This window comes from Antechinus flavipes, chromosome 2 (assembly GCF_016432865.1).
Source record: "Antechinus flavipes isolate AdamAnt ecotype Samford, QLD, Australia chromosome 2, AdamAnt_v2, whole genome shotgun sequence".
Classification (NCBI taxonomy): Eukaryota; Metazoa; Chordata; class Mammalia; order Dasyuromorphia; family Dasyuridae; genus Antechinus; species Antechinus flavipes.
Window position 1 is genome coordinate 534240650 of NC_067399.1, and position 15604 is coordinate 534256253.

Here is a 15604-nt window from a genome sequence, read left to right on the forward strand (position 1 = left end):
AAAAAGTATTAAAAAAAAGAAAGTTGAGTTTTAGAGTTAAAAGAAATCTTAGAAATAATTTAGTTTAACATTATCATTTTATTACAAGGAAATTGAAACCTGGAGATGTGACTTGTCCCAAATCATTCAGTTTATATTTGTCTTTGAACCCAGATTATAACTTACACACACACACACACACACACACACACACATATATAAATCCTGGAAGTCTATTATTATTTTTTGATGCCTTCTGTTATTGAATATTTTTTCAAATTTCCTGATGCGCTCCCCATTCCAGTGAGCCCGCCCTTGTAACACAAAGATAATATTCAAAACCTGTTGAAAACTCTTGTCTAGCAATATATACAACATTCTTCATATATAGTCCTTTATTTCTACCCAGAGGAGAGTAATGCTTTGTCATCTATTCCTTGTGATCAAGCTTGGTTATTGTAATTAATCTGAGTTCAGCAGCTTTTTAGTGTTGTTTTTGTTTATAACATCATATGTAATAATAGAATAATAATAATATAACATCATTGTGTATATTCTTCCCTGATTCTCTATAGGAGTTCAAAAAAAGTCTTTCTGTAGTTTCTTTGAATTTCTCATTCTTATTTTCTAATGGTAATAAAATATTGCATTACATTCACATGTAGGACAATTTATTTCCCAGATATAAATTTTTTGCTGTCCAGATTTCTTGCTATATTAACCAGTCCCCACTAGCCCAACTGTAAATGCTCCCCCAAGATGGACTGAGAGGAAATAATGGGGAAAAAAAGAGGAGGAAAGAAGGGAGCTTAGAAGTACCAGATCTTAAACTTCATTACAGAGCAGTAATTCTCAAAACAGTTTGGTACTGGTTAAAAAATAAAAATAAATGAGTAGAACCAGATACAATATAACAGAAGCAGGTGTACCTAGAAACTTAGAAAGATCCCAAATACTGGCAAAAAGATTTAATTTGACAAAAAACTTCTGGGAAAACTGGAAAGCAGTATTGAAGAAATTAGATTTATACCAGCACTTCACTCCTTATACCAAGATAACTTCCATATGGATCTGTCACCTAGACATGAAAGGTCACATCACAAAGAAATTAGAAAAATGTGGAAAAAATTTAACCTATCACATCTATGGATAGAAAAAAATTTCATTACCAAATGAGATATAGAGAGGGTCATAGGAGATAAATTTTGACTGCGGAAGGATAATTTTGATTATATAAAAAGATGTTTTAGGCACTGTTGTGAAGCACAAGCACTCTCTTGTTTAGATTCAGTGTTGAGAGGCACTTACAAGTCATGATTGATTACAGAACTGAGATATAGAAACACTATGTTTAGTTAGAACTTGGGAACCAAAGCTAACAACACTCCCCACTCCCCTCCCCTTTCTTTCTTCCCCTTCTTTCCTCTTGTGTGTTTATTATTTCAAGCTACCATACATTTTTGTACAGCAAACCAGACATCCTTGAAGGATGGCTTGGTAATGTAAAAATATTTAATAGACCCAACACCCTTATAGCAACTGACATCTCCCAAGGTTAGCAGAATTGTTTGAGGAAAGAATAGAACAGTGACTAGCAAGAGAAGTAGATTTCTCAACTTAATCTCAATACAATTCAGCTGAATTATGTACTCTGTCTTTCTTAAGGGTTGTAGATAGAAAGTAACAAAAGTAAAAATTGAACCCAAGTTCTCTCAAATAAATCCAGATATAAATTAAAAATATTTATAATATGGGAAAAATCGAGGGTCTTTGTTCTTTTCCTGTTCCCTACAAAAAGAATTCTATATGCACATGATACTGGCTATGTTGACCCACTTTATGTCTGTAAGACTATAGTATTAATTTGCCAGAATGGATTTTTTTTTGTGTGTTTTCTGAATTATGCAACACTTGTTTAAAATTTTGTTTCATTTAAGATTTCATTTTAGGGAGTTTTTCAACTTACTTAAAAATGAGCCTTTATAAACTTTATAGTAAGGAAGTTTATAGTATTATCTTTGGTCTATTTTAGGTATAGGGTATATATTATTTCAACGTATTTTAGTTTTTATTTGGCATTTCATGTGCAGTGTTATTTCTTTTTCTTTTTGTTTAGATTCCATGTTGTTGCATCAAAAGGAAATTTGGAGTGCTTAAATGCCATTCTTGTACATGGAATTGACATTACTGTCAGTGATGCTGCAGGTATTATGTTTTCTTCAAAATGTACTTGCAGGACACAGAATAATTTGTAGGTACTAATTGTTTCAGGCTTTTTGAAAGAAGGAAAAATATTGTAAATCCATATACACAAATCAATATATTACATTTAGAAATGAAAATGGTAGTAAATGGTAGTAAAATGTATCAGATGTACTCTAGAACAGATGTTCTTAAATCTGGGGTTCATAACTTGTTTTTTAAAATATTTTCAAAACTTTCAGCATAATTAGTTTCCTTGTAGTCTTATGTATTATTTTCAGAACAGTTCATAAACTTAATCGAAATGTCAAATGAGTCCATGACAAAAAAAGTTAGCTCCTATTCTGGAAGAATTAGATAAAGTTCTTGAAGTTTGATATAATACTTATTTAAAAATGTTTTTGTTTTCACCATTTCCCCTTTCCTCAAAAACCTTTTTAAGGTATACTTTTAATCTTCAGATAAAAATAAGCTAATTTCTGAATCCTGGCTGTTTCCTTTTATAATTTAAATGTTCTCATCTATCATCTTGCTAACTTTTTTGTGCTTATTTTTTTCCTCTTACTGTAAACTAAGCTCCCTTCCTTACCTACTTAAAGACTAATTGAAATACTTACGTCTTTTTACACTTTTTCCTTACTATATTCTACACACATCCATTCAGTGAAATCAAGGGGCTCCCTATTGCCTCTAAGATCAAACTTAAAATTCTCTGTTTGATTTCCAAAGTCTTTCATGACCTAACCTCTTATTTCCCATCTTCTTATACTTTAAGAAGTATTCCACATATTCCAATTCAGAAACACCAATTTCTGCTCTTCTTCCCACACACCAAAACATCTCCTACATTTCTGTGCATTTTCACTGGCAGTTCCCCCATGCATAGAACACTGTCCCTTTTTGTCTCTGCCTCTTGGACTCCCTAATTTGTTTAAATCTAAGGTAGAGTACTATTACAATAGTCTAAATATAATTCATACACTTAAAATCATTCTGAAATCATATTTAAGAGAAATATTTACCTAAAAATAATCCTTTATAGGATATCTTCAAGTGTTACACATGCTAGATATGTGGCAGAAGTGTCACCTACATTTGAAATGTTAAAAAAAAAGAAATAGTCCCTTTCACATAACAAAGTCTTTTCAACAGTGAAGATGATACACATATGAATAAGGCATGTCCTGATCTCAAGGACCTTACTATATATTACTTAGAATAAGAAAAGTGCACAATTTATTTTGATGAGGTAGTATAATGGAGTCTATAAGAAGGATCATATATCTAGTTGAATAGAATCAGTGAAGTTTTCATGAAGAAGTGGCAAAATTTTTACACCAGAGATGGAATATGGAGAGGAAAAAGTTCTGTGAAGGATGTGTTATGAGGAAACTCCAAAGATCTCAGTAATCACATTTTGTATGAATTATATGAGAAGATAGCTATTAATTGGAAACATTTCTTAATATGGTAGGAATTAGTTAGTGAATGTTCCTGTTTTGACTCCAGTCAAATCTTTTTCTTTTATTTTCATTACTTACTTTCCTTACTGCTTTGTCCAGGACATTTGGTAACTTTTTACAAAGGGGAAAAAATAAACCAATTCCTGGTATTTAGGTCCCTATTTCATGGATATTAGTAAATTTGATTTGTTTCATTGTGTTTTCTTTGGTTATATTCTACATTTAGTTGTTCTTTAAGAAAATCTTATTGAGCCATCTATTTCTAGTGACCAAAGTTATGTTTATAAAAAATATATAGTTTCTTATCTGTGTATATTCATTCAAATGTGTTATATGTTAATTATAGAATTTTACTTATAGGCAGAAATGCCCTTCACCTTGCTGCGAAATATGGACATGCTTTGTGCTTACAAAAGCTTTTACAGGTAGTGAAAATTAAACTTTTTAAAAAGAAATTGTATGCTAAGGATTGTTGTATTGTGTTTTTCAAACTTTGATTTAAAGAAAAATGATTTATTCAGATTTATTTACACATTTTGTTTTTTGATAGAGAAATGTTAGAAAACTACAGGGAATTGCATAACAATATATTAAAAACAAATGTTTTGTCTATATGTATATGCTCTAATTTAAAATTAAGATTATTTAACATAAGTAATATTTTCTTTTAATTTTAAAGACTTTTTATAAATTATTGCCTCAATCTTTTATTTAACTAATGTTGCATATAGAGTCTTCCAACAACCAAATGAAACGTTCTTATTCAATTGATTATTTAATGGCAATTTCATTATGATAGCAATGTCTTTTACTTGAATTTGAGATTCCTTGAATTAAATGTTGTAAGTCCGTTCTCGGTCAAATAGACATTGCCATAAATGTATTAAATTAAATGGTAGCAGTTATGACTATTTTTCTGGTTGTTTAATAAGCTTAAGCATAGTTTGTCTTCTGATCAAACATCACAAAGATTTTTTTAAATGTTATTTAATAAATCTTTTTATAGGTTATTTTTATGTTTATAAGTTATTTTTATTATTTTATGTTATTTAATCAATTTTTTCTTTAATGAAATTTTATTACACATTTACTTTATATAATTTGTTTCAGTATTTTTCCATCTCAAACTAGACAAAATGTAAATAGAGTGACTTACTGAACATTGACAAAGTAAATATTTTAAGATCTGATTTTTAATATAGAATTCTTGAAAATAACTTTTTTATTAATTTATTGGTAGTATAACTGTCCCACTGAACATGTAGATTTGCATGGTAGGACTGCACTTCATGATGCAGGTGAGCAAAGATTTCACTAGTGGTAAGAGATTCTTAAATGTTTCTTTAAAAAACTTAAAGTACTTTTAGTTTTAAAGAAGCTATTTAATTTTTATTATTCATGTTTAGCAGATTGTGTTCTTTTAGAATGTTGATCAGTTTCTCCTTTGGTTCTTAAAAATTGTATTTTCATTTTTCTTTTAAACTGCAGTTGAGCAATGTTATGGGTGAGTTCTTTATCATTGCACTGTTTTCTTGCTTTTATTAAGATTTTGAACTAATACTTTTAAAAGTTATAATTAGTACTTGTGTGACTGAGTTATCTGTTTGAAATTTCTCTCTAAATGTCAAAGGAAGGATGGAAATAGAACTGAAATGCAAGACGTTAGCTCAAGTGTTTATACAATCTTAGAATAAAAGAATTTTCAAGCAAGAGGAACTTTAGAAAACATTGTCCATTCATTCATTTTATTAATGAATGAATAAGTTCTAGAAGGTAATTTCTTCAGGTTCAAAGAGATTATTTCTTTGCCTTTTCCCACTGTTCTATATTAATTTGCTCTCACTTGTTATTACTTAATTCAACAATTCTTAAACGTTTTTAGCTAGTTTTCCTTATTATAGTTTTATTTAGTAACAAGATACAATTTTTATTAACATGAGAAATAATATAGTAGGACCAAGAAATTAACTTTTAACTAACAAATCATCCAATTTTTATTTTATTGTTGCTTTTATAAAATATATGTGCCAGTTTCTTTAAGATTTTTCTTCTTATTTTTCATTCTTGTAAGACAAAATAAGTTTCTGAAACTACTTTGACATATTCAAAGCAGACTGATAAAATTAAATATTACCATGTATTTAATTATAATTATATCTTTGGATCACATTTCATTTGTTTAATGTCAAATGACATTTAACATAATGTAATTAAGCATAACATTTTACGTTTTAAGATATACAATAAAACTGAAGGATGGTTTTATAGTTACAGATTTATGAATTAAGGTTTTTTTTATGCTTGGAATAATTGTTTTGAGTAAAATGTAAAATTTTGTTCAAAAGACATTCAGAAATGAAAGTTGTAACTGAATTTTACAATATAGACACTGTTGAGCCTATACTCTTTTCATCTTGGTGTCTCAGAGGGATTAACAAATGCAGTTTTTCCACAAGATTATAATTTTTTTTGATTCATGAATGTTATTTTTTCTCTATTTTAGATATTAGAAATAGTCAGTTTTTTTTTTTCTCCCTAAAAAGCTTTTGGTAAAGACTAGGATATCTGACCCTTCTGCTAAAAACATTGGAAAGAAACCAGCAGACATATGAGTCACATTTATTTAATACATCCTTGTGAGATATATTTGACTTTTTGTTTTTAGATTGAGGTAATATATGGAATTACAGGCCAGTAAATTACCATGTGAAAAATGGAGAACAAGTAGTAAATTTAAATTTGTTTATAATTATTTGTATTTTTTCTATGCATGGTAACACATTTCATTCACAGCTCAGAAAATTCTTATCTTAATTTCTTTATTCAAAATGAATTAATAAAAGTATTTTTAAAAATGATTTACTTGAACAGTTCTTAAAATAGAAATGTGATTATCTACATCCTTGAGATCAATGTATTAGGTTGTGAAACTTTTTAAAAGGTCGAAACAGTTTATGTATTACTTTGATAGAATTTTAAATGTCTCATCAGCTTTTTCTTTCTGATGTGTAGCTATGGCAGATTGTACTTCTAGCATACAACTACTTTGTGACCATGGAGCCTCAGTAAATGCCAAAGATAAGGTGAGTTAATTTAAATACATTCCACAATTTAATTAATATAAGTAATATGGCTTTTTTCTGTTTTCCTCTTGATTTACAGATTGTTTCTTTATAATTCCAGCACTTAACCACACTGGGGCATGGTAGGTGCTTAATAAATGTTTGTTGACTTTTCCATTTGTCTTATCATTGTTTAGGATGGGCGGACACCGCTGATACTGGCCACTCAGATGTGTAGACCAGCAATATGCCAACTTCTGATTGATAGAGGTGCAGATATTAATGCCAGAGACAAACAAAATAGGTAATGACAATTCAGTAATTAAGTAGCTAATTCTTTTAAATTTAGTTTCATATTTATATGGGTCTACAAACTAGAAATTGACAGCTTTATTTTATACACTAGATGTATATTCCTGAAAAGTTCTGTATAAATTGAATTAAAACAGAACTTACCTGCATTAAGTCCTGACTTGTGTAATCTTTTGTAGTACAAATGTCAATTGATCAAAGTTATTATTATTATTTTTTTTTTGGTAAATATAACTTCATGGTACATGTATTCAGAACTTCAAACACCTTAAATCAATGATTTAAAATGATAAAATTTAGGTCCTTTTAAACATAATTTCATAAAAATTAGCTTAAGTTAAAAATAGTAAGATATACAAGCTAAAAAATAGACTTGTTCAATAGCCACATGAAAGCTACTCAAACCTAATCATTCAATAAATTGAATTATTAGTTTATTTAAGATACCTAAAAAATAGAATTTTGAGTGTTTTGGTTGAATTTCGAATATAATTTTCTGATTCATTGTAAGGTAATGTAATTTAAAAATGTAAATAATATAATCTGAATATATGAATTAGTTATAATAAAAAGGAAAATTTTCAATTATATCAATTGCTTAAATGACTTCAATTAGGATAAAAGAGCAAAAGGAAAGAAGAGAAAGAAATGATGATTTTCATGATATTTCATTTAATTAAACCTCCTGAAACAAACATGTTGTTTTTCAAATAAAGCCAACTATCTTTAAAACAATACCTAAATTTCTTAATGTATTTGAAACAATCTTGGTGTGTAGTATATAGAATCAGTAAGACCTAATTAAAAATCCCAGTTTTGACACCTTAGTAGCTATATGTCTAGGCTAGTCATTTAACTTTTGTATTATTTCTCACACAACTTTTTAGGATTTATTTGATGAATCATAGTGGGATTGCAGTCTGCACTTTTCTCAAATTCTATGAAATGTTTTCTTACAATGATTGATTATTATGGTTGTGTCTTGTTCTAGAACTGCACTTATGTTAGGTTGTGAGTATGGTTGTAAGGATGCTGTGGAAGTTTTAATTAAAAATGGTGCAGATGTCAGCTTGTTGGATGCCCTTGGTCATGATAGTTCTTATTATGCGAGAATTGGAGATAATTTGGACATTTTAACCTTAATGAAGACTGCAGCTGAAAATGCAAACAAAGGTACCCAGAAATTTCCTTAACTTTGAATGAATAAATGAATGGATTGGTAGATAAAATTGGTATACTTGGCAAATGAGAAATATTTGTTAAATGCTTACCTTGTCAGGTATTGTGCTAAGTTCTAAGGATAGAAATACAAAAACAAAATAGTGTCTGCCATGGGAGTGACCCAGGAGGGTTGATTGACATCCCTTTCCAGAATCAGTGGTAGTATCGATTTGATTTCTGTTCTGGACAGTGGGATGGGGATGCTGTGGTATACATGATGTAAGAGCAAGGCTGACAAGGAAATGTCACTTTATTTACTGAAGAAAGTTTGTTTCAATTTGTAAAACTTTTAAATATCTATCTCCTTATATCTATTTTAAAGAATATAATTATACATACATACATACATGCATGCATACATACATACATATATATTACCTAGTTATTTTAGATTCTTTAAAGTAGAAATTATTGCTAGTTGTGCTAAAAGAGTCCTGGATTATTGTGGCAACATCTCTTGGGAAATAATTAAGAAATCTGAAGAACAACTATCAAGTAAAGTTATAATGATATTATTTGTAGGGAAATAGTATTGTCCCTGTTAGGTAGGTGTATATTAAAAATTCTCTCACTTTTTCCTTTGAATGACATAAAATTACAATGAATGAAATGATTAAATCAGCCTTAATTTGAAAAAAAAAATAATAAAGGTAAAGGAGGGTAGTGATGTGGAGGGAAAAGCAGTATAGAAAAAAGATATTGGTATCTCCCCTCTGCCAGTATAAACTGTGTGACCCAGATGAAGTCACTTTATCATTTAACTCTGGTTTATGAGACCAGATGCTTTCTAAGGTCTCTTTGAGCTCTGAATTTCTGTAATTCTGTGAATGTATATCTAAAAATCCATAATTTGTTACTGCTTTCATTCCTCTCTTTTTTGTTCTTTAGGGAGAGACCCTTCCAAGAAAGGACTGTGCCTCCAGCAGGTAAATCCTTATTCCAAAATTTGATGAAGAATAACTAACTACTCATGGGTTACTAGATTGAAAAGACAAATGCAAGTAAATTGACACAAATTGGATGTCATAAAAATCTAAATAGGTTGTGGTTTTTGTAATGACTTTAGGGAGAATTTTCAGGTTTAGGCTTTTTACCCGGTCATTCCTAGATGGACACTGAAAGATTCTTTAATTTTTTTTCAATATTCCCTATCAGTTACTAGATGTTTATCTTATATTAGATTCCCAGTGTTTTAGAAACATAACATACCATATATGTTAGATTTAGATTGTTGACTTGTTGATGAAATTTAACATCTGCAGTAATTTTTTCTGGACACATATATGAATCAATGTTATCTTATGCATTGTTGTTTTTTTTAAATGAATTTTGCTGATGTTGATCTCCTCCATATGAGATCCAAGATAAAGTCTTGTTGTCTTGTTCATTTTTTTTTTTTTTAAGATAGATGTGCTAGTTGAAAATGAAAAAGCTTACAAGTTTTGTTTTTCCTGGTCAACCACAGAAATGCTTTGTTGATTGTCATTCATTCAACAAGCACAATGTGCAAAGTGATAGGAATACAAAGAGAAAAGTCAATATAGATTTCATTCCTGGGTTGTTTTTTTTTTTTAATTATTATTTTTAAATGTAACTTGGCCTCATTTTGTGAGAGTGAATAATTGGGATTAGAATGTGTACTGTTATACTTGAACAAATTCTTTTTGATGATTTTTAGTTTTGAAATTATGTGATCATTTCCTTGAATACATTTGGTAAAATAAACTATTGTTGATTTTAAGTTGATAGATTTAAATAAGATTCTGTTTTAAAATATCTTTAATACCCAAATAATTTAGTATTTTGAGATTTTCATATGATAGGTTAAAATTATTTAAATGACGGTTATTTGAAAGTAAATATCATTTTTAGTGAATGGACTCTTTTGATTATATACAGATAGAAATACTGCCACCTTGTGTAATACAGAGCAAAATTTAATCTGAGATCATAAGGCAAACTATGCTAGATTTAATGTTTTCTTCAAAATAGGCTTTTAAAAAAGCTCTTTATTCATTTATGACTTTTTATTTTATCTTTTATCTTAATGTCATAACTTAGATATCTTATATTCCACCGAAAAGAAATCTGTTGCATCTGCAAGATGAAGTTAATATAAATCCATATCAGAGGGAGCAGAAAAATGTTCAGGTAATGCTCTAGAAAATGAGCTCAAAGAAATAGTATGTTTCTTTGAATAGTAAAATCAAGTGTTTAGATAGGTTTGTTTCTGTTATTGTGGAGCTTCTATTTTCCTTTAATAGAAAAATTAATTATGCTAACATTTCTTAGTTGACATAATTTAGTCTACATAATATTTGGAAGTACAAATTTTTTATTGGGACCTTTTTATATCAATGAATCACAGGTCTAAACCGAAACTGTATCCATCCAATTATATATACTGTGTGTGTGACTATGTATCTTTATATATGCATACACATTTGGTATATCAGTTCTGATTGATACTTTTTAAATAATGTACAGTATATAGAGTTGCCTGGTGCACAGAGAAATTGTTACATCACTTACCTAAATCTACATATTCTGTCAGTATCAGAGGCAAAACATAAACACATAATGTATTTATTTCAGGATATTAGCATATCTACTTTGTTGATTGAACTGGGTTTGTTTTGGTTTGCCTTGTTAAAGTTACTTACTCAAGGTAGTGATATCTTATAGCTCTTGGGTATGTTGAGGGGAAAAAATTTTGTTAAAAAAAAAAAAACCACAACCTCTTATAGGAGAAACAGGAACTGTGGTTTATATAGTGGAAGCACTGCAACACATGAAAAAATAATTTATATGTAAATGTCAGTCTGCTTTTATAGCTGATTTTGTTTAGTAAAACAAAACCAAACTTTATTTTGGTTTTCATATTCTTGTGTATTTTCTGTATTGTCCTTGGGAAGAGAAGTTTATAGATGATATAATAAATATTTTTAATATAGTTCATTTGTTTTTACCAGATGGCTGAAATTTTGATAAAAAGTAAAATATTATTATTCTTAGGCAGTTGGGATTAAGTGACTTGCTCAGGGTCATATAACTAGAACACCTAATGGTGAGTGAGGCCAGATTTAAATTCAAGTCCTCCTGACTTCAGAGCTGCCGTTTCATCCACTGCACTATCTTGCTACCTCAAAAGTAAAATGTTATTAAGAGTGATCTTATTATAGATTTTTGAAACTTAAAACTAAAAATAATGCTGTTTATTTTGGTTAATAGACTGACTCTGTTTACCTTTTGTCAGGAATAATATCTTTCATGTGCTAAATTTTAAGTATTAGTATTTATTTATTGTCATTACTATGTTACAGTGGCAGCATGGGAAGAGTGAGTGAAGTGTTAGCCTCAGAGTCAGAAAGACCTGGGCATTAACATCTGTGTGTGTTTTCATATAGCTCAGTTTTCAGATAATCTAAAATGGAAATAATAATATCGTTATGATCTACTTTACAAGGTTGTTGTGAAATTCAAATGAGACAATGCAGAAATTCCTAGACTTTCTCAGGTCACGGTGCCATTAATATGTGTCAGTAATTTTTTATGGTATATCAATGGTTGTACCATGGTATACCATCAAATAATCAACAGTTTAATTTAAGTACTTAAATCAAGCAACGGAATAAGTATGTCCTAACTAATAACCAATTGAAAAAATAATACATATAAAGTAAAAGAAAAAGCAATATTTTTATTTCATTCTTAGTCACATCTCACTTAATAAAACGTATGTACTGTCAGGCACTGAACAACTTCTCAAATCTTGGAATCGGATTGGATACTGATTTATACATTTCTTTTCTTTTCTTTTTTTTTTTAAACATTGATTTTTGCATAGTACTGGAAGTACTATGTATCATAGCAGCTGCTAAAAACTCAACTTTACAAAGACAATGTTTCAGATAAGAAAGTTGGAGAAGCAAGTGGCATAACTGAAAAGTACAAATGAACAAACATATCTAAAATACAACAGTGAAAGAAGAAATGTAGTCTAATGTTCTAATGTTGAAACAGTAAACCACATGCTCAGAGGCCAATAGATGTTTATCAGTGTGTTTCCTTTGAAAATTTAAAATATCCTATTGTGCCTCTGAATTTTCCATGGTACACAGTTTGAAAACTGCATTTATAAACTTTTTTGTAAACTTTAAATTCCTAGGCAAATGTTAGTTATTGTTACTACTTGTGTTTGTTTTCTTAAAAGTTAACTTTTAATTTGGTTGACATTATATTACTTATTTTGTGTATGACTTAAGAGACTGAGAAAATGCATTTATGGTTCTATTAACAAGAAATTTTCTTTTTAGAGTGTCCATTTACATGTTATCCTCATTATTTCTCAATGTGTTTTTAAGGATCTGGAAACTGAAAATGAAGATTTGAAAGAAAAGTTGAGAAATATTCAACAGGAGCAAAGAATATTATTAGATAAAGTCAATGGATTGCAACTACAACTAAATGAGGTATAGTCTTTGTATAGTATCATGGTTACATTAAAAAAGATGATTCCAAGTCGTCTTCATCATTAAGAAAATATTTATGAAGCACCTGCTAGTTCTTGTAAGACATTGTGTTAGCCATATGGCCTTTCTTCCCTTATTGAGCTTATGGTTTAGTTGAGGAGCCAAGACAGATATGCAGAAAGATAAGTTATACAAAGCAGCATATGCATTAAGTGTTATAGGACTTTAGAGAAATGCGAAGTTAAGTAGTGCTTAGATGGTTAGCAGAGATAAAGAGAGAAGGAAGAACTTGACATATCATCCTTAAAGGATGAGTGAAATTTGTAGTAGCAGAAGCAGGAAGAAGGTTTGATTGAATATGTCTAGAGTGAGAATGGGAATTCAAAGATGATGCCAGGTTTTTTTTTTATCTAGGAGACTGGAAGTTCTCTCCCCCCCGCCCCCCCCCCCATGAGGCATTTTATTAGGCAAAAAATATAAGGATGATTCAAAAAATTTTCCCTGCTTTCAACAAGCTTCCAATCTAGTAAGGGGCAATTTAAACATACAAGTACACAAGAGGTGATGATATAGCATCTTTCTCAGAATAATTATGTGTAGGATAAATTCTCTAGATGGAGTCAACACTAGAGATCTGACATTCTCAAATACTATGATTCTGCATTTCAACCTTATCAGAAAATGAGAAGCCTCAAACTCTGACTCCAAATCAACCATTGGATTAAGACTTGAAAGACTTCAGTGTCCAGCTCTCTCATTTTTATAAATAAATTCATATGGTTAAAGACATGAAGCATCTGTGGCAAGGTCACACAATTGAAATGTGGCAAATTCATACTCAGATACCAAATCTGGTGTTCTACCAAACCAAATTTGATGTTCCTTTTATTCAAATACACAAATAGTAGTAGGATTTTTTTTTTTAATAGTGGAGATTACATTTCAAGGTTTCTTATCTTGTTCCTAAAAGTTTCTATCCTTTTAAATCAAACCAGCAGTTCTCTCTTTATGTATTTCCCCATTTAATGATCTTAGCCACTCCCATGATTACAATCATCCTGCCCCCTCTTCCCCTCAAGACAGGAAATTTATTAACTCTAGATCTAAAACACCTCTATGAATCACTTCAGACTTGAGTGGATTGAGGCATAACTAGCACCTCTAATTCAAAAGTTGTAAATGACCTTGATCTATCCCCTCAAACTCCTCTACCCCCTTCTCAAACTTTTCAAAGAATTAGCAACAAAGAATTGGCTTGAAGGTGGAGGGAAGGGAATTTAGTAAAAACAAACAAAAACCAGGGATTTGTAACAGTTGCTTTCATAAGGGTAATTTTAAATTTGGAGTCAACTATAGTTACAGATATTCAAGAGGCTGAATAGCACCTTCTTCCACCAGAGAGCAACCACCACAAAAAACCTGCTATTTGAGAGTTTTCTGGAAATCCAGAGCTAACCTAGGTAGCTTTTTGCAACAGATGCAGTTATAGGTAGAGTCCTAGATTTAGAGTCAGGGAGAAATGAATTAAAATCCAGCTCCAGACCCTTAGTAGCTGTGTGGTTCTGGGCAAGTCACTTCATTCCTGTCTGCCTCAGTTTCTTCATCTATATAACGGTGATAATGATAGCATCTACCTTTCAGGATTGTTTATGAGGCCCAAATGAGATAACAATTCCGAAGTGTTTTAGCACAGTGTACAGAACATAATAAGCACCTTAAAACGCTAGCTATGGTTATTAATATTAAGTCAATTAGACCTAAGTTTAAATTTGCCCTCAAACTTATTAGCTGTGTGTGATCCTGAGCAGTCACATAACTGCTTTTTGCTTCAGTTTCTTCAACTGTAAAATGGGAATAAAGATAGTATGTATTTCCCAGAGTTGTTGTGAATGAAATGACATAATATTTTTAAAGCATTAGCACAGTACTTGGCATATGATTAGAGCTTAATAAATGCTTGTTCCCTCCCTCTGGACAACCATATTTCTAAGACAGCTAAAAGCCTCATTTATCTTTGACTCTCTTCCCATTCCTTGCAGGGAGACTGGAAGTTTTATGGGTCTCTTCATAATAAAATAGGAGTTTGGAAGAGAGTGAAGGAGACAAAAGGAGTGATAAAGAATTGTATTTTTAATATATTTATTTTAAGATGCTTACCAGAAATCCTGCTAGAAATGTTCATTATATAGTTAGTGAGATTGGTTTGAAGCCCAGGGGAGAGATTGGTCTTAAGTATTTGTGAATTTATACAACAGTGATAATTAAGGCATGGGAGCTAATAAAATCATCAAGTAGGGGGTTTAGAAGGGAAAGAGAAGAAGGCATAAGAACAAATCTTGGGATGCATTCACAATTAATAGGTGTGATATAGACAGTTATAGCACTTAAGGTACAGTTTATAGAGACCTGATGTCTTTGCAGTTTAATTCAGAATTATGTAGAGATATAGCAGTTGATATATAAACTATTTCTGTCTACTTGTAAACAGAAAACTTAAAAAATAAATTTGAGGATTTTCATTTTCAAAGTAGAAACTAGATAAAATTGTTGGTGCCAGAACTAATCAGAGCTAGTAACAAAACCCAAACCAGAAATTTAGTAACCAGTGAAAGTTTATTGAGTTCACTTGGGAGGAAACCTTAGTCATAGTGGGTGAAGAGGAGACTGAAAACCAAAAGGACAAGGCTTGTATGAGTTTCAATCTATGTACAAGGTGAATTGGATTATAGAGGTAACTTTGGATTGGAGAAGGGCTTATTTCTGGGGACTTATAGGGTAGGACTAGGGGATGTATAATCCCTTGATTGGCCAGAGTTTGTTGTCAGGGGCTAACTATCTCTTGTAACTCCTTCCTAATAGATAGAACTATTCTTGTTGTTTCAGCTATTAAAAA

General features: G+C 30.4%; 1 protein-coding gene across 3 annotated transcripts in view; it reads left to right on the top strand.

Annotated features, from left to right (window-relative positions):
- UACA (uveal autoantigen with coiled-coil domains and ankyrin repeats) overlaps positions 1-15604 on the top strand; it is a 98303-nt gene that overhangs the window by 50270 nt on the left and 32429 nt on the right. For 2 of the 3 annotated variants that reach the window (XM_051980756.1, XM_051980757.1), the window contains exons 3-11: positions 2096-2184; positions 4005-4069; positions 4885-4942; positions 6657-6727; positions 6904-7010; positions 8010-8191; positions 9128-9165; positions 10301-10390; positions 12604-12711. In XM_051980756.1, coding sequence (XP_051836716.1) covers positions 2096-2184; positions 4005-4069; positions 4885-4942; positions 6657-6727; positions 6904-7010; positions 8010-8191; positions 9128-9165; positions 10301-10390; positions 12604-12711 — 808 coding nt within the window. Of the gene's footprint in view, positions 1-2095; positions 2185-4004; positions 4070-4884; positions 4943-5129; positions 5149-6656; positions 6728-6903; positions 7011-8009; positions 8192-9127; positions 9166-10300; positions 10391-12603; positions 12712-15604 lie in introns of those variants that run through there. The other variant, XM_051980758.1, reaches the window with a different exon arrangement.